This window comes from Pelophylax lessonae (assembly GCF_965119305.1).
Source record: "Pelophylax lessonae genome assembly, chromosome: 2".
NCBI classification, from domain to species: domain Eukaryota; kingdom Metazoa; phylum Chordata; class Amphibia; order Anura; family Ranidae; genus Pelophylax; species Pelophylax lessonae.
In genome coordinates this window covers 706,167,812-706,193,223 of record NC_138769.1, presented here as the reverse complement: position 1 = coordinate 706,193,223, position 25,412 = coordinate 706,167,812, and the positions used below count along the sequence as shown (strand labels likewise).

Here is a 25,412-nt window from a genome sequence, read left to right as displayed (position 1 = left end):
AACAGGAAGTCAACTCCTAATATGGTCATTACAGGAAGTTCTGAGGAGACGGACTGTCTGAGGTGGCTCTCCATTCACCTATTGTCAGGTGTGCTAATGACCTCACCTGTTGTCTGCTAAGGGATGTATTGACACTCAAAGTAATGTGTATTGAGGGCTCGTTAGGGAACCATTGTTCTGTATCTGACCAATCCCTGCTGACTCATTTTGAAGCCCTCATTTGCATGGCTGGAGAGGACCTTATTGGGAACTGCAGGTACTGTGAAATTGACCAATGGGAAAGCGGTTGTTGGGGGAAGGATGTTCCAATTTCTGTATAAAAGTGTGCTGTGTTCTTCCAATAAATGTTGTTGTTCCTGTTTTACCCTCAACTCGGAGCGTTTGTCTCGTCCTTGGGGGGATTCACTGTATGCTGTTGGAGACTGATTGCTAGGAGTGTAAGCTGATGTATGCTTTTCCTGTTCGTCTGCTAGCAGCTATTCGTGAGGTTCCAGGTTGGAGTGCTATTTTGTATCCAGTTAGGGAGTTTGATGTTCTGCAGTAGCTGTGCCTGTCTCTCAGAAAGGGGCATATCGCCTAAACGGATTTTAACCCCTTGTCTGCTGAAACGGTCCGTTACAATTGGTGGCAAGCGGCGGGATCGTTCCTACAGCCAGAAGGACAGCTACAGGAGACACCATTGCTCTGTATTTTACAATTGAGGGCAACGCATGTCCCAGTACAGCGACCCTGACAGCACCAGCATGGAGTTCGATGAGGGTGCCATGGATGACCGAGATGCAGTCCGTAAAGGCATCTGGTACCAGGCACTGGGCATTGTGGAGTACCAGCAGGGTGAGAGACTCCCGAAGGAAGACCAGCGGTTTCAGAAGCGAGTAGCCCTGCGGATGCCCTTCCTGGGGGAGCAGCCCCGGGAGGAATGGGTTAAAGAATTGGAGCTCCGGGTATGGCAGGAGATGTGGCTGGAGGATGCCTACCAGGCGCTGTGGTGGTATGTTGCACAGTACCCGCCCTGGACAGCCGAGCATGACAAGCCAGAGGGAGAGGAGTTTGATGGTCCTGGCTTGTTATGGGAGTCTTTTTCAGAGCTGGAATTTGGGAGCCCTACACAAGCCCGGTTCAGTGATCTCTTGGAGTGGAGGGAGAGCAGGTATGACTGGGACGACGCTCACGAAATTGAGCAAGACCTGGTCCACCTGGTGACCCGGGAGATGGAGCTAGAACAGGGCTACCAGCAGCTGTTCCAATACAGTGAGAAGGCTCAGCAGGAGAGCAGCAGGACAGACCCAGAGCCAGACTCATTCAGAGGGGACGAGATGGTACAGTTTTACTGGGAAGAACCCCAGGTGGCCAGTGGAGATGGGACCAAGGTCTCTCCACCGGTCCTGCAGGGAATTGGGAGCCCAGTCTCCATTCCCCAGCGGCAGTGTAAAGTGCAGGGAGAGGAGAGCAGTGTCCTCCCTCTCCAGCGGCAGGCTGAGTTACAGGGGACAGAGGTAGTTGTTCCTGCCCCCCAGCAGCAGAGTTATATGCCGGGAAGGCAGTGTGAAGTACAGGGAGAGGAGAGCAGTGTCCTCCCTCCCCAACAGCAGTGTGATGTGCCAGGAATTGGGAGCCCAGTCTCCATTCCCCAGCGGGAGATACAGCAGGGAATTGGGAGCCCCGTCTCCATTCCCCAGCGGCAGAGTATCCTACAGGGAATAGAGAGCCCAGTCTCCTTTCCCCAGCAGCAGGACTCTGTGTTGGGAGGAGAGACAGTCGGTCTCCCTCCGCAAAGACTGGAAGTATATTTGGGAGAGGAGCTTGTTACCCCCTCTCCCCATGGACAGTTTGATTTGTTGGGAATTGGGAGCCCAGTCTCCATCCCACAGCAGTCGAGTGAAGTGCAGGGAATTGGGAGCCCAGTCTCCATCCCACAGCGGCAGAGTATTTTATTGGGAATTGGGAGCCCAGTCTCCATCCCACAGCGGCAGAATATTTCATTGGGAATTGCGAGCCCAGTCTCCATCCCACAGCAACAGGACACTGTATTGGGAGCAGAGACAGTCGATCTCCCTCCCCAGGGGCTGGAAGTATATTTGGGAGAGGAGCTTGTTACCCCCTCTCCCCATTGGCAGAGTGATATCCAGGGAATTGGGAGCGCAGTCTCCATCCCTCAGCGGCAGATTGAGTTACAGGGGGCAGACACAGTTGGTCCTGTCCCCCAGCGGCAGATTGAGCTATTGGGAATTGGGAGCCCAGTCTCCATCCCACAGCAGCAGTTTAACGTACCAGGGGGAGACAGTAAGCCCCCCAACAGTGCAGATGGGACCGTGGTCTCTGCACTCACAGCACAGGGGGTAGGGACAGTCGGTCCTGACCCCCAGCAACAGGGCTGTTTAGCCAAAGGGAAGACAGTCGGTCTTCCCCCACAACAGCATGGTGGTGTATCTAAAGGGGAGACAGTCGGTCTCCCCCTCCAACAACCCGTCTCCAACCAGGCTACTTCTGTAGTAGCGCTGGCACCAGGGCAGAGTACCGCTGGTCTCTGCCCACTCAGCAACCCACCAAGGCAGTCTACCAGTCCCCCACACAGCCAAGGTGAGGCACCTGGACATGGACAAATTTCTCTTCTACCCAGGTGTAGTAACCAGTTATTTTGGGTGGGCTGTACTGCTGTTTCTGTTTTGTGGGTGGGCTGCTGGACTAACAAGGGCACTGACCGGCAGAAGGTCAGATACCCTGTTAGTCTGCTTGGAAAAGGGGAGAAATGTGACAGGAGTCACTTTGGGTATGGGGGTTGTGGACCCCAAATTCCTTTAAAGAGGTTGGGAGGCACTATGTCCAGCCTTGTGTGGCTTTCTTATGTTTAAGTCACCCTGCATCTGTTATGGATGCAGGGTGACCAGGAGGGTGGTGAACACTGAAAATATGGTTTGGACTACTACAAATGGGACAGTCATATTCAGGAATAATGTCTCCCTTGTAATATGAAGATTTTTGTTCCCATTTGCCATGAGGTCTCTGAACAGGAAGTCAACTCCTAATATGGTCATTACAGGAAGTTCTGAGGAGACGGACTGTCTGAGGTGGCTCTCCATTCACCTATTGTCAGGTGTGCTAATGACCTCACCTGTTGTCTGCTAAGGGATGTATTGACACTCAGAGTAATGTGTATTGAGGGCTCGTTAGGGAACCATTGTTCTGTATCTGACCAATCCCTGTTGACTCATTTTCAAGTCCTCATTTGCATGGCAGTCCTTCTGGTCAAACTATCTGACCAATCACTGCTGACTCATTTTCAAGCCCTCATTTGCATGGCTGGAGAGGACCTTATTGGGAACTGCAGGTACTGTGAAATTGACCAATGGGAAAGCGGTTGTTGGGGGAAGAATGTTCCAATTTCTGTATAAAAGTGTGCTGTGTTCTTCCAATAAATGTTGTTGTTCCTGTTTTACCCTCAACTCGGAGCTTTGTCTCGTCCTTGGGGGGATTCACTGTATGCTGTTGGAGACTGATTGCTAGGAGTGTAAGCTGATGTATGCTTTTCCTGTTCGTCTGCTAGCAGCTATTCGTGAGGTTCCAGGTTGGAGTGCTATTTTGTATCCAGTTCGGGAGTTTGATGTTCTGCAGTAGCTGTACCTGTCTCTCAGAAAGGGGCATATCGCCTAAACGGATTTTAACCCCTTGTCTGCTGAAACGGTCCGTTACATGTTTTATAGCAGAAAGTAAAAAATATTGTTTTTTTTTAACTGTCGCTCTTTTTTTGTTTATAGCGCAAAAAAAAAAAAAAACGTGATCAAATACCACGAGAAGAAAGCTCTATTTTGGGAAAAAAGGACATAAATTTTATTTGGGTACAGCATTGCATCACCATGCAATTGTCAGTTAAAGCAAAGCAGTGCCATATCTCAAAAAATGGCCTATTCATTAAGGGGGTAAAACCCCTGAAGTGGTTAAAGAAGAATTTTAGGTGTAGATATTTTATACACTTACATTGGTCTAGCTTGGCTCAATATAACAATTGTATCCATATACCATACCCAGCCCTCAAACTTTCTACTCACCTGCCCCCATTTGGAGAGTGGAAATAAGCTGAGGGCGAGTGTGAAGTCCCACACACGAACAACCGGGGCGCTCTGCGGCAAGTTCGCCCCGCCGATGAGCGCCCCATAATGCACTGCACGATTGCAGTGCATTAAATGCTTGGGATTGGCCAAAGCATGCACCTGACCTGTATGCCTCGGCCAATCACAGCACAATGTCCTGTCAGAGCCACGATTGGCCAAAGGCAGGGTGCAACAAAAAAGACAAGTCCTTTATTCAAAAATGAAAAAAATTGTGTCCCTCAATGTAAATCCATCGTCAATTATGACGTTCGCCGCACCCGAAAAATAAAAAAAATGCAAGACGCTTCCGCTTCTTCTGAGGCGTCTCGGTGAATGACGCTCTTGACTCTGAATGAATGGGTAGGGGTACGATGTACTCGATACCCATTCACATGGGGCGGCAGGATCTGGGGGCCCCCTTCCAGATTCAGATAAGCCCCCCACCTGCAGACCCCCACAACCACAGCCCAGGGTTGTCGGAAAGAGGACCTTGTCCCCATCAATATGGTTTGTCCCCCCTATCCTGGCCTGCCAGGCTGCATGGATAAGGGTCTGGTATGGAATTTGGGGGGGACCCCACGCCATTTCTTGTTGGCATGGGGATTCCCTTAAAATCCATACCGACCCAAAGGGCCTGGTATGGACTGGGGGGGGGGGGGGACCCTAAGCCATTTTTTTCATGTTTTTTATCTGTATTGCCGGGAGCCGACAATTACATTACAGCCATGAGCAAGTTTAAATGAAATTTCTTCCATTAGAAATGTCAGTATTGCTGCAGCAGGCTCCATACATTGTACGGATGTGCCACTTTACAGGCACAGTAAGTGGGCCCCCCAGGCACAATATTTAAAGGAATTTTTCATTTTTATTGTTTCACTTTAAGCATTATTAAATCACTGCTTCTGCAAAAACTTTTTTTGCATTGATACATGTCCCCCAGGGCAGTACCCGGACCCCCATACACTTTTTTATGGAGATAACTTCAATGTAAGCCTTTAAAAAGAGAACTTTTGATTTTTCATGTTTGTGTCCCATAGACTTTAATAGAGTTTGCATGTTCGCTAGAACTTTTTCCCTTTTGGAGATGTTTTGGTGCGAACTGAACAGGGGGGTGTTCGACCCATCACTATTGCCAAGTTTGTTGCTGAAATCAAGTAGACATCCCATAATCTCCCATTCCTAGCCAAGTTATTAGCCTTCAATAAATAACAAAAACAAAATTCATGGACTGTTCTCTGACTCTGAGCGCTTGTTAAAGTTCGGTGTGCCCAATTGTGTAGGGTGGGCATCTCAGTTTACTTGCGGCTCCTTAGGGGTTGCACTACACATGCAAGGTTCCCTGCACACCTAAGGTAGCGAAGAATCTAAACATCAAAACGTACTGATGAACACCTCCCCCCCGCTCCTCATCTTCTGAACATTTGAGGGAGGTGTTCTGTAGTCCACAGAGATGGCTGAGAACAGTCAGTACAGGTGGAGAGCACAGGGAGATATCAGCTTGCAAGATTTCTGGCAGGATCAACAGACATTTTTTGCACTTATCAAACAGATTACCAAAACTCTGTCAATGCTTTAGTTAAAGCAGAACTAAAGTTCGCTATACTCACCTACCTTAAAGCGGTAGAATAACGCTTTTTTCCACTTTTAACTACAGGTAAGCCTATAATAAGGCTTACCTGTAGGTACTGTTAATATCTCCTAAACCGGCACGCTCACGCGGCGCATGCGCTCTGAAGGTCCGGCGGACTTTCAGCTTCCCTTGTCGGGAGCTTGCCGGAAAATGACTCCCACGCGCATGCGCGGGAGTGACGTGTCGGGGCTTCGTTCTAAGGTAAGTAATTCATAATGAGCTAGTATGCGATGCATACTAGCTCATTATGCCTTTGTCTTGCAGGTTTTTTTTTTTTTTTTAGGTTTACAACCGCTTTAAGAGATGTAATGTCCTTAAAGCAGTATTAAACCCAAAAGCAAACATTATTTATATTGCAGCTTACCATTTCTTAGATGTGATGGCTGCATTCGGTTTTTTTAGGCTTTCTTTCATTTTCATCTGGTGATCCTGCCAGTAAGTCTGCTGTTTTTCAAAAGAACAGAATCTCTTGCAGATGTATCAGTTACAGAGATGAGACAACCCATTCAACACTGATAGGGGCGCTTACAATGATCAGCTTTTATTTATTTATATAAAACCTCTATCTCAAAAGAGAAAAAAATGTTGCAGTATGCATACTAGCACATTAGGAGAGACTTACCTTAGAAGGAAGCCTTCCAGCAGCGAACTGTCATCGCTGACAGGGCTTCCATCTTCACCTGGTTTTCCTTCCGGGTTCGCAAGCCCCAGCCATCAGAGTGGCCGATCCGCAATGACATCATTCCTGCGCATGGGCACGGGAGTCACTGTTTACGGCGCAGACCTCTGAAGGAACTGTAGAGCGTATTTGCCATTGATGCCACTGTCTGCTGCTCCTTGGAATATCTCCTAAGCGGTGCACATTTAGAAGATATTCAGTTTACCTACTTGTAAGCTTTATTATAAGCTTACCTGTAGGTAAAAATTGCATACATGTGTAGCACCCTCCTAGGTAGGTGCTAGGATAACGCATCTAAATTGCTCTTTCTGCTTATCAGGGGAGCCTGATCTGTTAGGTTGCCTGTTGCATGTCTCCAGGTGTGATTCACTGGGTCTGAGGGAGTGTCCCCACTGTATCCAATGAGGGAGCTTGTTGGACAGTGGAGGAAACCCAGCCAGTGACACATTGGCTTTTGTGGGAGTCCCAGTGGGAGGGCATTCTTGCAATGCATCCTGGGATTGCTCATAAAAGCTGGGGGGGGGGGGGCATGTGACAGGGTGTCTTTGGTTGGAGTCCCAGGAGGAGGCAGACAGCTGGTCTCTCCTGCTGCAGAGTGAGAGGAAAGTGGTCTTAGGCAGTCGGCCTAGTGAACCAGGTTTGGAGCTGAGCTGCAGAGGATCCAGAGTGCTGACGGAGGAGCTGCTGGCAGAGTCTCTCAGGAAAAACAGTGTCCGTGAGTACTGAGGCACCTGCCAAAGGGTCTGGCCCAGAAAGGGGAACCACTCCAGAGAAGTCAGGGGATTAAGGAGCTAGCTCACATGGAGAGTATGATAGTAAAGGGGGTGCCAAGTACAAAGCCCTGAAGAATAGGAACAAAAGAGGGTGCCAGGAAGGGCCCTGAAGTGTGTTCTGCAGTACAGTACAGCTTACCTAAAGTGGTCCATTTATCACTACTTCATCGCTATTGCCAAGGTGAAGCAGCGGCCTTGCCGCATTCACTAATATTCAGTCATCCCAGCAGATTATGCATAGTTATATAAATTGGAGTATCCGACTCATTCCCTTCTCCTACCCAAGTTCTCAATAAAAACACAAAAACCAAAGCTACTGGACTATGTTGAACTGTCGTGCTGTTGCTAATGGTAACCCAGGGGAACCCGTAACCAGCAGCTCCCAAGGGCTCCCACATGACTTTACTACCGCTTTTAGCAGCCCATGTATTTAGACTTCAGTACAACCAGCCAGCCCATAGATGGATCAAAATTCCTCAAATTCCTGCTGAACTGGCTGAATTTCAATCCGCCTATGGCCAGCTTTAGACTACCCGCTACTGGCACAGGAAGTAATTAGAAATCTCCCCAGTGGGGACACAGACAGCAACAACAAATTGGCAGAGGTTGTAACACATCCCTGTTTAGTCTTTTCAATGTAAAAAATATTTCATAAAACATTTCAAAAGACCATAATGCAGTGAATTGTGAGAGAAAATTTTCTGGCTCAGGAGTAAATTGTCCCTACTAGGAATTATTGAGGCAGCATTGGAAGCATATCAAGCCAGAGTGACTGTATCTGTCATTACAGTCAGGCATACAATATATGACAAAAAAAAGCCCCTTCATACTCACATAGATAAGGTGTTCCCGGTATCTAATGAGTAAATTACGGAGGATTCCAGCTTCATTAAGATCCCCCAGACGGATCATGTCTTCCACTCCATGGATTGAGGTTGGGTGCATTGGTTTAATGTGCGATGCGTTCTGCGGGGAGATCCAGTTCTCCTGTAGATGGAAACAACCAAATAAATATCTAGAATTGACAAGTTACTAATTAGAGCTAGAGACCACGCTGGACTAGTTTAGGTGGTTCCAAAGGTAAGTGGTGGTACTGATCTCCCTTAGGAGGTTTGAGCTGCCACCTTACCGATATGACGAAGCTGTTGCTTCAGTAAAACCAATGTTTGAAGGAGAAGGAGGGAGCATCCGGTGTCCAAAGAAATGCCACTCTTGGTGGGAGATTACAATCGTTTATTGAAAGCATGAGAATACAGGTTGAGCCAACACATTTCTTGGAAACTGTCTACCCCTTTTTCGGGGGGGGGGGGGGGGGGTTTTGGTACATGCTAACGAACTTGGATGGACTCTGCGGTAGTACCAGAACTCTTTGTGGTGGCAAATGCCGGCTTGTAAAATGCATTTGCCATCACAAAGAATTCTGGTACTGCTGCAGAGTCCATCCATCTCCGTTAGCTCCTACCAACAGGCCTGAAGAAGTGGGAGCCAGTTTCCCCGAAATGCTTTGGCTCAATCTGTACATTCTTAAACTTTCAATAAACTATTGTAATCTCCCACCAAGATTTGCAGTTTTTGGCACTCCTTCCTTCTCATTCAAATGACAGTTTGTCAAAGAGCCTGCTCTTTTGGCTTTGCTCTGGCACACACCAATGTGTCCTCTGACACTGCAACATTAGTTGTTTACACCCCACACAGCTAACCAATAAGACTGCCATTCACAGGTTGCTATAAAAGAATGAATCCACTTAAGGCATGGCTTAATACATTTTCTTTGAATCTAGGAGCCAGTTAGAAAAGTTAGGAGCCAGTTTGTGCTTGTGTACAGTAATATGTAACATGTATAGCAATCAAAGTTTTCATGCGTATGCAGCCCATATTCCTAGAAACTATAGGCCAGTCAGCCTAACATCAATAGTAGGTAAATTATTGGAGGGAATGATTAGGGACTATATCGAAGAATTTAAATGATGAAAACAGTATAATTAGCAGGAATCAGCATGGATTTACGAAGGGTCGTTCCTGCCAGACCAATCTGTTAACATTCTATGAGGAAGTGAGCTGCCATCTTGATATGGGGGAGGCCTGTGGATGTGGTGTATCTTTGATATAGTTCCGCATAAACACTTAATCTACAAGCCAAGGTCTACAGGCATGGACCATAAGGTTTGTTCTTGAAAAGAAAACTGATTACAGGGGTGCCTCTAAAGAGTAGTGATAAATAACGTGTATTCAGACTGGTCTGGAGTGGGAAGTGGGGTACCCCAAGGCTCTATCTTGTGACTAAATCTGTTAAATTTGTTCATAAGTGATACAGAGGATGGGATAAATAGCTCAATCTCAGTTTTTGCGGACAACACAAAAATATGCAGAGCAATAACTTCACATCAGGATATAGAAATATAACAGAAAGATCTGAATAAAATAATGGAGTGGGCAACTACATGGCAAATGAGGTTTAATGTGGAGATATGTAAGGTAATGCACTTGGGGGCTAAAAACATAAACGCAAACTACTCACTAGAGGGAGAACATAGGATGGAGAAAGATCTGGGGGACTAGTAGACTGAGCAATAGCATGCAATGTCAAGCTGTATCTATCAAAGCCAGCAATGTTAGCATGCATAAGAAAGGGGATATACTCCACAGATAAAACTATAATAAAACTATAATCCTGCCACTTTTTAAAACTCTGGTTAGGCCACATCTGGAGCATTCCATCCAGTTCTGGTCACCAATCCTCAGAAGGGATGTGCTGGAGCTGGGGGAAAGTCCAAAGAAGGGCAACCAAATTAAAATGGGGATATGAGGACCTCAATTACGAGGAGCAACTACAAGAAATAAATTTATTCTCGCTGGAGAAGAGTCGCTTGAGAGGGGACATGATAGTGATTTACAAATACCTCAATGATGATCCCAGCATAGGAAAAAAAACTATTCAATCTCAGGGAGTGTAAGAGGACACGGGGCCACACAATGAGATTGGAGGAGAAGCTGTTTAACCTTAAGCTGCGCAGGGGGTTTTTCATTGTCAGGGCAATAAGGATGTGGAACTGTGTTCCACAATTGGTGGTATCAATGGGGAGTATTGATATATTTAAAATACTCTCGGACGTGCATCTTAAAGAACACAATATACAGGATATGGGAAATAATTATCGATACTGACACACATACACCTACACAGGTTTAACTGGATGGACTATTGTCTTTATTCAACCTTACCTTCTATGTAATTATGTGAGAGTGGGAGCCAGAAGTGACGTCATAAGGGTCAGGAATAAGATGGGGAGGAGAGGAGACACACATCCCTCTACCCTGTGCAGATGCCTGTGCACATCCCGCAGATGGCTAAACTGAGCCCAGGGCACACAGCGGGGGATCCGCATGGGGGGTAGAGTACCAGCGTGTGTGGAAGCAATCGCGCAGCGGCAGAGCCGCTCGAATGCTTCCACCTGACAAGTGAGCCCTACTGCTTTCCCGCAGAAGGGCTAATTGTAGAAAAAAAAACTACCTTCTCAGCGTCTGGAACTGCATGTCCCTTGAGTCAGGGGGACAAACTGTGCATCCCTGCAACAGTAAACAGGCTGACAAAAGTCCAGATGCCAGGACGCAATTTCTAGTTGCCATGGCGACCTGACGCCTGGGATTTGTCGAGCCATGACCTAAAGGTCTAGTAGAGAGTTACAGGGAAAATCATCATTAAATCCATCGTCTAAAGCAGACTGAGCATATCTTCACAAAATTATTATTATTATTATACAGGATTTATATAGCGCCAACAGTTTGCGCAGCGCTTAACAAAATTAAGGCAGACACTACAGTTACACTACAATTTGGAACAAAAGGAATCAGAGGGCCAGAATATCTTGTTCTTGTGGTGGCCACCAGCCATTAAAGGTGGGCATTTAAACCTTGGACAAGATTTTTCCTCCACTAAGAGCTCCATTAGTCCTCCTTTGTTTAAACCCATGATAATTACCACCCAAAGAGAGTAACTGCACATGGTATATTCTAAATCAGGGGTCTCCAAACTTTCTAAAAAAAAAAAGGGCCAGGTTACTAGCCTTCAGACTTTAGGAGGGCTGGCATATGGCCATTGGAAGTAGAAAAGGTCCAGACATCTGTGGGAAAAAGCAGTGCTCCAACTTAGGTGTCATTGGAAGGAATTGTGTTCCACCATTGGTGTCATTAGACCCAATGTTGGTGTCATTGGGAGAAATTGTGCCCTATCATTGGTATCATTGGCAGGAATTGTGTCCCAGTGTTGGTGTCATTGGGAGAAATTGTGCCACATCATTGGTGTCATTGGGAGGAATTATGCTCCATTATTGCTATCAGTGGTTGAAATATTGCCTCAAGGACCTGGTAAAAGCAAACATAGGGCCACATCCGCCCCCCCAGGCTGCAGTTTTGGAACCACTGTTCTAAATGAATAAACTTACATTTCCTTCATCATCCAAGACTTGGATCTGCCCAGAATCACACAGCTTAACCACGGCTCCAACTGGTACATCAAACTCCCGGCCTGTCTTAAGGTCCAGCCAGACATAATCGCCCTGTAGGAAAGTAAAAAAAATATCATTAGCATTGACATAGATTTGTAAATATTGTGATATTTTACTCCAAGTTGAATATGGAGTAAATATAAAACCAAAACCAAAGTATCAAGTTATGATGTTTTCAAGCCCATTCGAATGCTCTGTTGAAATCAGCCAACCAAAATGAAGAAGTAAAACTAAGAAAAACAAAAGGCGTTCAAAGAATTAAAGTTACATTTCTTTAGAAAGCAGCCACATTCTGTCCCCTGCCAGTATGCTGAAAAGAAGAACCCCTTTATCCCTGTGTGCAAGCAGTAGACTCTCTGCAGAGGTCTCAAAAGCCCCCTGCTGATTCTGAACTAGAATTCTCCAATTAGCAAAGTTTATGCTTCCTGCTGATTGGAGAGCTCTAGCTTTGACTCACAAGGATTGTCAACTTTGCTGCCAGGACAGTAGAGCTAAGGTATATTCTCCCAGCGGAGTACCTGAGAATAGTAAAAAAAACACACAGAGGTTCTAAACTTTTCCAACATTACCTAAAATTATTTAAAAAAATATTGTAGCTTCCCAACCTTTTTACCACACTGCTGATCCATGATCCTAACTCCATCTGATGCTGCTGTTCTCCTACTCTTCACCCTGTATCCAACACTGTTTGCCCCTTACTCCACACCCCCCTTCCGATGCTGCTGTACCCTGGCCCTCACCCCGTATCCAACACTGCAGGCCCCTGCTCCTCACCCCCAATCCATTGCTGCAGGCCCTTGCTCCTCACCCCCAATCCATTGCTGCAGGCCCTTGCTCCTCACCCCCAATCCATTGCTGCAGGCCCTTGCTCCTCACCCCCAATCCATTCCTGCAGGCCCTTGCTCCTCACCCCCAGTCCATTGCTGCTGGCCCCCACTTTTCATCACCATCCAACACTGTTGGCCCCTTCTCCATAATCCCCATCCGATGCACCATCAGCTGCTGCCCCCAGCTCCTCAATCCCCATCTAACCCCCCCCATGCAATGCTGTTGGTCCCCACTTCTCACCCGTTCCCCCCCTGCTTACCCCCCCATCCAATCCTGCTGTCTCCAACTCTTCATCCCTATATGAGACTGTGATCCTACACTTCTCACCCTTTATTCAATACTGCTGGCCCCCATTCCTCACCCTCGATTTGATGCCTTATCCTCCTTCATTGGGGACCTTGCCAGGGAGAGCAGGAGAAATCTGGGATGACCACTGATGGGGGGGCGTGGCAGCAAAGGAGAAGGACACAGAGGACATGGTTGCTGCCAACGTAGTAGGGAGTATTTCAGAGTGGATTGGACTCTACATCAAGGGGGTGTTAGGGGGGTGAGTATCACTGCTCTAAAGCACCTTCCTTCCTGTCACCCGCCCAAGCATCCCCTCAAACCCCCCACCCCTGTCCCCACCTACCTCACCCCTTCCCCTGCACCAATCTCACCCCTCAGGTTACAGCACCTCCAGCACACTTCATTTACCCTCAGTCATAGCTCAGCTTCCTTGCCCCCGCTCCCTACAAATGAAAGACGCTTTAGAGCTATGATAAGCTATATACAGTAATATAAGATGGAAATGATCATTTTGGCGTGGGTTTCCCTTTAAAATCCATACCAGTCTCGAAGGAACCCCCCTGACAGCTGATGACTCATACACTGTTAAGGACACAGCAGCCGGCTGGCTAGCCAGCTCCTTGACAACCAGCTAGTTTTTAGGGACGTCGACGGCCACCACTCCTTATCAATGCTAGCCTAGCGCTCCTAAATCACTTTTTTAAAAATGCTCCTAAACACTGCATAAACGCCACATTTTTTCTAGTAATTTTGGAGCAAGTTACTTGCCCAGGCGCTGACAACCCATGCTACGCCACTGGGTAAACCTGTTTATTGCAACAGAGTTTATATACAGCTCCTGTTATTTTAGGTAACCCTGTCCTTTCTGGTCTGGGATTCTATAGCTAGTTTAAAGCGGAGTTCCACCCAAAAGTGGAACTTTCGTTTTAAGACCTCCTGACCCCCTGACGTGCCACATTTGAGCGGGTACCTAGCTTTGACAGGTACCCGCAAACACTTCCGCTCGGGCCGCCCCTCCCTGCAATCTTCTGGGACATGTCACAGGTCCTAGAATATTGGCCAACCACTCAGGATGCGCAGCGCGACTCGCGCATGCGCAATGCGCACCCGGCTGTGAACCGCAAGCTGTCACAGCTGGGTGCCCAGGCTAGTGATGCTGGCACCGCGGGGAGAACCGAGACTCCCGCCCGCCGCATCGCTGGATCGTGGGACAGGTGAGTGTGTGTTTATTAAAAGTCAGCAGCTACACTTTTTGTAACTGTTGACTTTTATGTAGCACCCTCCTAGATAGGGGCTAGAAAAAAGCATTGTTATGCTCCATCTGCTTATCAGGGGAGCCTGAACTGTTAGTTATGCCTGTTGCATGTGTCCAGATGTGAGTTACTTGGTTCCCACTGTATCCAATAGGGGAGCCTGTTAGACAGTGGAGGAAACCTAGCCAGTGGCAAACGAGCTTTTGTGGCAGTCCCAGTGGGAGGGCACCCTTGCAGTGCATCCTGGGATTGGCCATAAAAGTCACATGTGGGCACATGTGACAGGGGTCTTTGGTGGGAAGCAGAGTCCCAGGAGAAGGGTGACGGCTGTCTCTCCTCCTGCAGTCAGAGGAAGGTGGTCACAGGCAGTCAGCCTGGTGAACCAGGTGTGGAGCTGGACCTAAAGGATTCTGGAGAGCTGATGGTGGATCTGCAGGCAGAGTCACCTGGGAAAAACAGTGTCCATGAGTACCAGGGGGTTTGCCAAGGGGTCTTCCCAGGAAGGGGGACCACTCCAGTGAAGTCAGAGGACAGGATATCAGCTCACACAGTATGCACGAGTAAAGGGGGTGCCAAGTAGAACCCTGAAGAGTAAGGGTAAAGGGGGTGCCAAGCGGGGCCCTGAAGAGTAATTCACTTTACAGTTCGCTTATCAGACACTTGATCTCAATGGCAAGGTGAAGCAGCGGCCTTGCCGCACTCAGCATAGTTAGAGGTCCCAAGATTGTGCATAGTTCATCTAGTTGGAGTATCCCACTCATCCCTTCTCCCATCCATGTTCTAAAATAAAACAACAAAAACCAAATCCCTTGACTGTTTTTTGACTGAGTCAAACACCTAAAGTACTTTAAAATTGCTAAATCTTTGCTATGGGTGACCCAGGGGAACCCGCTTCAAACAGCTCCCCAGGGAGTAGTGCTACATTTAATAAACACAAATACGGGTGGAACTCCGCTTTATGCTTAGGACTCAAAAACCAGCATAGGCTAGAGTCAGATTAGGAATCCAATGGACACTTCTAGTATTTAGAGGTCTGATTGCATGTCAGATTGCATGGCCATACATGGTTTCGTTTTTTTCATTCAGCCAGATAATTGGTTTTAGTGGTAGCTTACACGAGAGTTACAAAAAGCTCATTGCTCAGGGAACCGGCAACCTCTGGAGGGATCCTGGTTGAGAAAGGCTGCCTCAGACAGCTGTTATCGAAACAAATGTACAAATTGGTTGATATTCCCTCTATTCCTGTTCTGGTGGCAACCGTAAAGTTTTAGATTTTACATTATGTTCTGCGTCCCCCTCCCGGGCAGATTCACTGTATTTGTCCTGGTGACCATTGTCAGTGGGACTGAAGATAATGGAAGATTTAAAATTTCAAGTAGTCACCAAACCAGGGGATATCTACTTGATGACATCAGTTGAAGAGACATTTCCCTAATTCTGGAGAAATTTCCCTGCACTTCCTGTTGTGTCTCTCAGGCAGGAAGTGAAGGTAAATCCCCCTGAATAAGACATGGACAACAAAAGAAAGGAAATAAAATAAAAACACTGGCAGATGTTCTAACTCTACCTGGTCAATGCCAATCCACCCAAAATGGATATCTTGTTAATAGCAGAAAATCTTCAGAACAAAGTGGAACCTTTTAAAGCTTCTGCTTTCTGAACCTTATTAACCTTATAAAGCTTCTGCCCCAGAACAGGGACACAAGAACCTCTGTCACCATGGCAAGGTTATCAAAGAACACCGCTCACCGGTAGTAGGGTGCTGGGTTTCACTGCTTGGTTAACGTTGCGCAGAAGTGCCCACTTGCCCTGGTCTTTCTCCAAGACATCCTCTACTCCTCGCCGGCGATACATTCCAAGGAAAATTCGGTCAGCCTTCCAATGCACAATGTAAATGCCCAAAGGACGTCCTCACCATCCTCAGGAGAAAAATGGCCCACTTTTTCCACCACCAGTCGCCCAACTAAAGAAGCGTTTCCATGTTGGAGTTGAGGTGTTACCAGTCAAAAAAGAGGCCGAAGATCCTTTACAAGTAAAAAACGCAGTTTGTGGTGAGCACGAGTCCAGATTCCATGTACCGATCCAATGTGGCCACATCACCGACCACTTGTACACAAGTAATGTCAAACAGGTCTTCTTTTTGCAGACTCAGCTCATGTCAGACGTCCTCCTTGGCTGCTTCCTAAGTGAACTCTGAGACGTAGAGAGAGAATTCGAGTCCCTTTTGTACTTATTAATCTTCAGATGGGTCCGGCGGTATGTAACACATGGCTTTTACATTAACTTAATTCCTTAACGACCAGCAAGACACAGAGCACTGAGGCAACCCAAAACCAAGACCCATCTGCAGCTCCTCCGAGTATAAACAGATAACCTAGATCCATAGCAACTGAATTTTAAATAATTTATTGATTTGTCACCTTTCTTAAGCAGTGTGCTCTCCTTGGAGTATTAACTTGTGTCCGCAGCGCATGTCAATCAATTACTCGTTAGGGCAAAGCCAATAGCTGTATGTGAAGGCAGTTAACACAGCTTAGCCATCAAATGTCCCTCTTATCCCTACCTTAGGCTTTTGTATTGTTAGGTAAAAACAAATACTTAGATGGCAGAATAGCTAATTTTTGTTGGTAAAGGAAATCTTTCATGAGAGATACACACTAGTGGGTTATGCTAACAGGTGGGCAAAACTAACAATAATTAACCACTTTACCACCGGAGGATTTTGCTGTCTTACGTCCAGGCCACTTTTTGCAATTCGGCACTGTGCGACTTTAACTGACAATTGCGCGGTCGTGCGACGCCGTACCCAAACGAAATTATGTCCTTTTTTTCCCACAAACAGAGCTTTCTTTTGGTGGTATTTGATCACCTGTGCGATTTTTACTTTTTGCGCTATAAACAAAAAAAGAGCGTTTATTTTGAAAAAATAACAATATTTTTAACATTTTTTTATATGAAATTCCCCCCAAAAAAGATGTAAAACCAATTTTTTAAAACATTTTTGGCCAATTTGTTTTCCGCTACCTATGTTTGGTAAAAAAAATCACAATAAGCGTATTTTGATTGGTTTGCGCAAAAGTTATTGCGTTTACTAACTAAGGGAAAGATTTCTGTCATTTTTGGTGTTTTTTTTTTTTTAACGCGTAATGGTGGCGATCTGCGATTTTTTTTGCGGGACTGCGACATTGCGGCGGACAGATCGGACCCTTGACTGACATTTTTGACACTTTTGGGGGTACCAGTGACATTTCTACAGTAATCAGTGCTATAAATATGCACTGTTATTGTAAAAATGACACTGGCAGGGAAGGGGTTAATTTTATTGGAGAGGGAGGGGTTAATGTATGCCTGGTGCTTACTGACGTGTGGGGGGGGGGAGGTGACTATGTGACACGAGGACAGATCCAGGGTTCAGCTACGCTGAACCCTGCAATCTGACCCTGCCTGTCACTTAGGAAAATCCGACCGCCGCCGAGAGGGGGGAGTGTCTGACGACGTAGTACTACGTCGTCAGACGATAACGAGCCACTCTGCCGCAGTAATATTACTGTGGGCGGAGGTAAAGTGGTTAAAAAATAATAATACAAAATATAACATAAAAAACAAAATATATAAAAATGACAAAATAAATAAAATATACAAATATAAGCAAAAATAACAAATAAAAAACAAATTAACGTAAACAACAAACGTGTTGCAATCTGGTCGTACAATCTTTGTACAGTCAACTTCAGATTTACCAAAATTATGTAATATGAAGACCTACCTATTCTAGCCAATCAATTTGTAGCCAAATAGGTATTTCCTTTCATTACATAGCTGTGAGTAGATCTAAGCCTTGGTTCACACTGCCGCGACTTGCCATGCGACTTGAGGGTTCAAAGTTGCATGACAAGTCACGCTCCATTAACGGCAACGTGGAACCATTCTAATCAGTGCGACTCAAGTCGCTCCGACTTAGAAATAGGTTTCTGCACTACTTTGGGGGTGACTTCAACACGACTTTCATTGACTTCTGTTAACCATTTGAGGACCGCCCCATGCAGATGTACTGCGGAAGGGTCTCTCTCCTGCGTGAACCAATGTACTTGTACAAAGAGCAAATGACTCCTGCGCTTGAGGGGTGGCCTTGCGGCTGGTATCCTGAAAATGCGATTCAGGTCAAATTGTAGTAAATTCAGGCTGTGCTGCCACTCTCAATGGTCGTGGTAACCCAAAGCAGATGCTGGAAAAGAGAAATGGACAGAGGGCGCACCAGTCTAGCGCATTATCTTTAAAACAATTTATTGCAATAGACATGTATACTCATTATACTCACAAAACGATTATGAAACACAGGCAATAAGCAATGAGGGACCACCAGGGGTCTCCACTGGGCATCCTCAGCTGCCGCAGGCCGTGGAAGGATGTAGACCTCCAAAAAAACGCTTACGCGTTTCGGGATGTTCCCCCTTCATCAGAGCTCAATGTACTTGTACGTCGGCTCCTGCTCTGCGTCTGGGGCACGCAGTGGGAGCCAATCAGCGGGTCCTGCAGGCGTCTGGAGGAGAGGCAGAACAGTGGGCTGTCTATGTAAAGAAGGCAGACCACCATTCTGTCACAGGAAGATGGAGATCTTGTTTTTCTGCTAAGCAGATCTCGGTCTTCCTCCAGTTAGTCCACCCCAGACACAGTTAGTAATCACTCCCTAGGAGCACACTTAACTCTTTGAGCGCCCTCTTCCCTGCCAGTGACATTTGTACAGTGACAGTGCATTTTTTTAGCACTGATCTCTGTATTGGTGTCACTGGTCTCCAGAAAGTGTCACAGTGGGTGTTATTTACTAAACTTGCGTGGTGCAAAATCTGGTGCAGCTCTGCATAGAAACCAATCAGCTTCCAGGTTTTAGTGTCAAAGCTTAATTGAACAAACTGAAGTTAGAAGCTGATTGGCTATCATGCACAGCTGTACCAGATTCTGAGTGCACCAGTTTTAGTAAATCTTCCCCTTAAGCTCCGTACACACGTAGCGATTGTCGGCCGTAAATATTCGGCCGACGACCGATCGGCCGATTGTAGGCTTGTTAGTATGATGCTTCCGACAGCCGACAGCGCATTTTCGGCCGAACAGAATCGGGTGTGCAGGCATTAACATTTTTGTTGGCCAACACCAGAACGGCCGATTGTTTGCCAGTCAGTACAGAATTCGGCCGACAAACAGCCGATTAGCAAGACTGGGCATGCTCAGAGAAGAAAAATCACATGGAAAGTTAACCATCACATGACATCACTTCTGCAGTCGGCTGTTGTTGGCCGACAAAATTAAAGTGCAGTCTTTTGCAGTTTTCAGCCGACAGGACAGCACCGGACAAAAGACGGCCGATCGTTCGGTCGACATTCGATACGTGTGAACAGGGCTTAAAGCCCCGTACACGCGTACCGATTGTCGGCCGTAAATATTCGGCCAAAGTCCGATCGGCCGATTGTAGGCTTGTTAGTATGATGCTTCCGACAGCCGACAGCGCATTTTCGGCCGAACAGAATCTGTCATGCAGGCATTAAAATTTTTGTTGGCCAACACCAGAACGGCCGATTGTTCGCCAGTCAGTACAGATTTCGGCCGACAGACAGCAGATTAGCAAGACTGGGCATGCTCAGAAAAGAAAAAAGACAAGGAAAGTTAACCATCACATGACATCACTTCTGCAGTCGGCTGTTGTTGGCCGACAAAATTCGTGTGCAGTCTTTTGCAGTTTTCAACAGACACGACAGCCCTGGACAAAAGACGGCCGATCGTTCGGCCGACGATCGGTACGTGTGTACGGGGCTTAAAGCTGTGAGTACAGGGATTCGTGTCAAGGGGCATGACCTGACAGGAGGCCACCCCTGCGGGGTCTTTGGCTGGAGAGCAGAGTCCCGGAGGGGAGGGGCGGCTGCCTCCTCCTCTGTAGCAGTGGCATGTGGTCACAGGAGGTCGACCTGAGGGCTGGAGGAATGGATGAGAAGAGCTGAACCCAGAGGTCCAGGAGAGCTGACTGAAGGGGAGACACCGGAGACCCTGGAAAAATAGAATTGTGAGTACAGGGACTCGTGTCAAGGGGCCTGACCTGAGGGGGGCCACCCCACATGTAGGATAGTCAGAGGATGGGTGTCAGCAGTAAAGAGAGAGAGAGGATGCTGAGGAGAGTGTCCTGAAGATAATCAATAGTTCACCAAGTCATCTTAGGAAATAGAATTGATTCAAATTCCCCTTTAGTGGCAGGGTGAATCAACAGCCTGGCTGTCCATGAATATAGAAGTCCTCCAACATTGTGCATAGTTAATTCGGAGTATACCACTATTCCCTTCTCCTATCCCTAATTTATATTAAAACACAAAACAACCAAATACCCCTGGACTGGTTATTGGAGAGAGCCACGGAGGAAAAGTGAGAATCTGTTCATGTCGAGGTTGCTGTTGGTAACTCAGGGGGACCCGAAGGTGTGAAATCTGGCAGTCCTTACGGGGGCAGTGCTATATACCTATTTATATCCTCTCCAGCCCACTCATTAGATCCTGCATGTCTGTGTTCTCTCCTCTGCAGCAGCTGCTCACTGAAACAGAGGAGGTAGAGCTGCGGGATCATGTGACCGGACCGCAGCAGGTACTGAATATGTAAGTACAGTATGTAGGTTGTAATATGTCTTAGTAAGCTAGAGGCTTTCTTCTAGTCTGAGTTTACGCAAGCTGTGGACTCTCTCTTATCCCCTATGTGATGTTGCTAGGTGTCTGAAATGTTCAATCCCCAAGTACCAGAATTGTCACCTTGGAAAGCTGACCCTTAATTTGGGCTTGTATATTGAACTTGTACACTCAGTGGAGCTGGTTAATTTGTGTTTAGTGCCTTGGAAGGATCGGAAGTGATGCCCATAGTTCCCCACTCCCAAAAACAGCAGCAGGAGAATGAAGGGAAAGTAAATATAGTCTACTGAATTGGGCACTACTAAAGTCTGTCTATTGCTTTGCCCTGCATGGCCAAAGCACTGATTCTACTTAAACTTGGTTCAGTATTTTAAATAGGGGATTAGCAGTTGCTTCTGAGCCCACCCACCCAAGCTTTCCACAAACGACTGGACCCCTTTATATGAGCAGTGGGTGCACAGTAGCCCTAACACTGTATACACAAGTCATTCTTAAACAGGGTTCCCTAGGATTCCTCCAGAAAATTGCTAGGGGTTCTTTGATCTGTGGCCGATTGACCTTCCATTCCATCTGTTGACGCCTACATAGTTTTGGATCCAGCAACACTTGGTGCAGAGCCAGCGGCATAAAACCAATTATATTTTTTGCTTTCTTAATGGTGGCATTCCGATTACAACTGCATCCTTTCCACTGACCACCAATCTAAGGGGCGTTCTTCCCACTGACTCCCCTTAATATTATTTTAGCATCGGTTCCCTGAGACCTGAAAAATATTTCAAGAGTTCCCCTACGGTAAAAAGGTGGCGAAAGGCTGGTTTACAAGATTATGGCGATTTGTATAACTATCCACAGTGGGTCCTGATGCGAGAAGAGCGGTTCAACGCAGGTAGGATTCAGACTCAATAACCCAGATATTGGACACTCCTCAGCAGCATCCATGTGAATCCAACCACATACTCTATGAGTCTAATAATTTGCCATTATTCCTACTACTTTGTGTTACATTTGTAACAATAAGAATCATTTGTACATTAGTCATCATCCATCTTTCCCATGACATGTTCAAATGTTGTTTGTACAGACAATGAATCGCTGATTAATTCCTACCAATCAATTTTCTATTAGTATCTAGGAATGAAGGACAGCTGTAATACTTGTAGTGGCTGCCTGTTCTCCCAAGGGAAGTGGGTGGGAGACATTTTTTAATGATGAATACAAAACACCCTGACAAACCCCAACTGAGCCTCCCATACAGGGCCAGACATACCAATTGTGTAGGCAAGAGCAGTGCTGTATCTTGGCCTAGGCCGACAAGGCCCAGGCCTAGGGCGGCACTTTTCAGGGGGGGGGGGTGGCAAAAAAGCCCCCCCCCCCGCCTCCACCTGAGACTCTATTGGCCACTGGTTGCTAGAACCGCCTGGCATCTAGCAACCAGTGACATCATGTCCGTGACTCACTGGCCCTGCCCATAATTTAAAGTGAAGGAGGATTTAACTTCCTCCCCCCCTCTCTCCTCCCCCCTCTATTTACTTCCCTCTATCTCTCTCTCTCTCTTCCCCCTCCCCTCTCTCTCCCCTCCCCCTCCCCTCGCTCTCTCCCCCCTCTCTCTCCCCCTCCCCCTCTCTCTCTCTCTCTCTCCCTCTCTCCTTCCCCTTTCTCTCTCTCTCTCACCCCCCCCCCCTCCCCCCTCTCTCTCATCCTCCTCTCTCTTACCCTCCTCCTCCCCCTCTCTCTCACCCCCCCCCCCTCTCTCACCCTCATCCCCACCCCTCTCGTGAGATCTCAGGGGTTCATGCTGGGACTTGTAGTCCTTCAATTTTGGTGGGAGTCGCATCTGTTAAAGAGGAAGGGGTGGGGCAAATGTACATGAGAGGGGGAGGCTCCCAATTTTAGTCTTGCCTAGGGCAGCACAAAACCAAAATACACCACTGGGCAAGAGCCCTTTGGGATTTCTAGGGTCCAGGTGGACCTTGGGACCCCTTCCACTGTCACACAGACTTTGAGTCTCCTAACTTCTATCTAGCTGTCAATTGATACACAGTGAAATGAGGGCCCAAAAATTGGTCTTGCACAGGGGCCCTTGGCCACTTTAACTGTTTAAATCACCATTAATACAGAGCATCTTTATAGAAATAAAGATCAAGTAAGCCAGCATTTCTGTAGAGGAGGGTGAGGGTACCCAAACAATAGGTGGCACCTCTGAGTCTACAAGGAAGAGAATAAATTGCAAAAGAAGAGCTTTCGATTAACAGCTCAACTTTAACAGAACAACACAGATGATGCAGATTTACAACATAAATGCATACCTCATTCAAATTAATATTTAAAGGGGACATGTCCCCCCCCCCCAAAAAAAAGGCTTATTGATATTCAATTCAAATCCAATTATGTAGGCCCTGTCTGTGTTGGGCTGTCCTTCCCTCTGTTCAATAGGATCGACGAACCAACCAACTAACCAACCAACCATACAACCTCTCAACAAATGAATGGCCCAACATAGGGGGAAAATTGTATGAATAAGCACCTTAAGGGAAAAAAAGAAATCTGTCAAGGACAGTGAGGTGCTCATTTTGCAGAGAAAAGACAATTTGTTCACAAGAGGTGTGAAAGAGGCTATCTACATCAAACTGAAATGACCATCCCTGATCCCTGAATGAGATGGGGGTTTTCAATCCCATCTGTATTCCACATGTAATGCATTTTTATACATCTCTACCCTGACTATTTTACATTTCACTTTTAGCCATGTAATCTGAGGATGAGGAATATCACTTATGCAGACCTCCTGACACCAAGGATGGGATTATATACTGTAACTAGAACAAGGAAGGTTACACAACGTTCACACCTCCCATACTGTTCTTGGGCAATCAACATCTACACATTCCAGTGTGATTGGATTAAGGCAGACTCCAAACTTTCTGAACAAGGGACCAGTTTACTGTCCTTCAAACTTTAGGGACTGTGGTCAGTGAGAGTAGGAAATGTCCTGGTGTCAGAGGAATAGTGGCCCATTGTTTGTGTAAGTGGGAGGAATAGTGCCCCATTGTTGGAGTCTGTGTGAGGAATAGTGGCCGTTTTGTGGTGTCTGTTGGAGGACTAGTACCCCATCATTGATGTCAATGGGAGGAATAGTGCCCTATTGTTGGCGTCAGTGGGAGGAATAGTGTCCCATTACTGGTGCCAGTGGGAGAAATAGTGCCCCATCCTTGGTATCAGTGAGAGGAATAGTACCCTATTATTGGTGTCAGTGGGAGGAATAGTGGCCACTGTTGGTTTAGGTGGGAGGAATAGTGCCCCATCATTGGTGTCAGTGGGAGGAATAGTACCCTATCATTGGTGTCAATGGGAGGAATAGTGCCTCATTGTTGGTGTCAGTGGGAGGAATAGTGCCCCATCGTTGGTGTCAGCGGGAGGAATGGTGCCCCAATACTGGTGCCAGTGGGAAGAATAGTGCCCCATCCTTGGCATCAGTGGGAGGAATAGTGCCCCATCGTAGCTGTCAGTGGGAGGAATAGTACCCCATTGTTGGTGTCAGTAAGAGGGTTAGTAACCCATCATTGGTGTCAGTGGATGGAGTAGTGCTCCATTGTTGATGTTAATGGCAAGAATTGTGCCTCCAATGTGGGTGTCAGTAGGAGAAATAGTGCCCCAAGGGCCAGATAAAGGCAAGTAAAGGGACGCATCCAGCCCCTGGGCCGCAGTTTAGAGACCACTGGATTAAGGTATCGGTGCTACCTGAGTAGATATAACTGATGAGGAATGTTACATTTACTCATTAGATCTGAAGAAGTGACTTGGAGAAGCTACCAGATTCCTTCAAAATTAGTGACCAGTTCAGCTGAATGAGACTAACTTCTGCTAGTTATACCGTGACCTGGATAAATAAGCTGTGCCAGGACAGAGATTTATCCCCCTATCTTTCATTTTTGGGGGGATACTGTATCTACCTGTCTATGACCAGTCTAACACTAGGTGCAAAAGCCAAGAAACAAAATAGTATGTTTTTTGGATATTTTATTTATTACTATAATTTATTATATTTATTCATTGAATAGTACACACGCACACACACACTGCACCTTACCTGTTATATTGAGAGGTTTGCCCAAGTATCTTCTAATATCTTTATATAGTTACAGGTGTAGCACTGTCCCGTAGGACTTGCTGTATGATGACATGTTGGGCCTCCTCTGATTACCAGCACACAGTCACTTATGGTGCAGTTCACACATTCATCCTTACCCCAATGGCTCGTTGCTCAATAAACAGTCCAGGGGTTTTGGGGTTTTTTTTGTATTTATTGTGAAAATTGGATGGGAGAAGGGAATAGTGGGATACTCCAACTGGAACTATGTACATTGGATAAGGACAACTCTCACTTGGCCTAACCAGGTTCCTTGTAAAAGCAGCTGCACTGCTTGAACCGTACTGCCACAGGTATGGAAAGGGTTAAGTCTCCTTGCTCTTTTCTCTCCAGCAATAGACTTGGTGAACTACATTCTCTTCAGGACACTCTAGCATCCCCTTTACTGACACCCGTCCACTGACTCTTCTAGCTGCAGGCGTGGCCCCCCCTCAGGTCAGGCCCCTTGACACAGATCTGTACTCACTATACTGCAGAATCAGATCCTCCAGTGTCTCCCCTCTGTCAGCTTCACAAGACCTCCGGGTTCAGTTCTTCTCTAGATCTTATTAAGGGCCTCAGG

At 46.7% G+C, this 25,412-nt stretch overlaps 1 protein-coding gene across 2 annotated transcripts in view; it reads right to left on the bottom strand.

The window, feature by feature from the left end:
• Window positions 1-16,213, bottom strand: part of MYO7A (myosin VIIA) — a 299,552-nt gene extending 283,339 nt beyond the window's left edge. For both annotated transcript variants that reach the window (XM_082245915.1, XM_082245914.1), the window contains exons 1-3: window positions 15,794-16,213; window positions 11,613-11,726; window positions 8,005-8,157 (exon numbers count right to left, since the gene is read on the bottom strand). In XM_082245915.1, the coding sequence (XP_082102041.1) occupies window positions 8,005-8,157; window positions 11,613-11,726; window positions 15,794-15,898 (372 nt within the window). In that variant the 5' untranslated portion in view covers window positions 15,899-16,213. The remainder of the gene's footprint in view (window positions 1-8,004; window positions 8,158-11,612; window positions 11,727-15,793) is intronic.
• Between the last annotated feature and the right edge of the window lie 9,199 nt (window positions 16,214-25,412).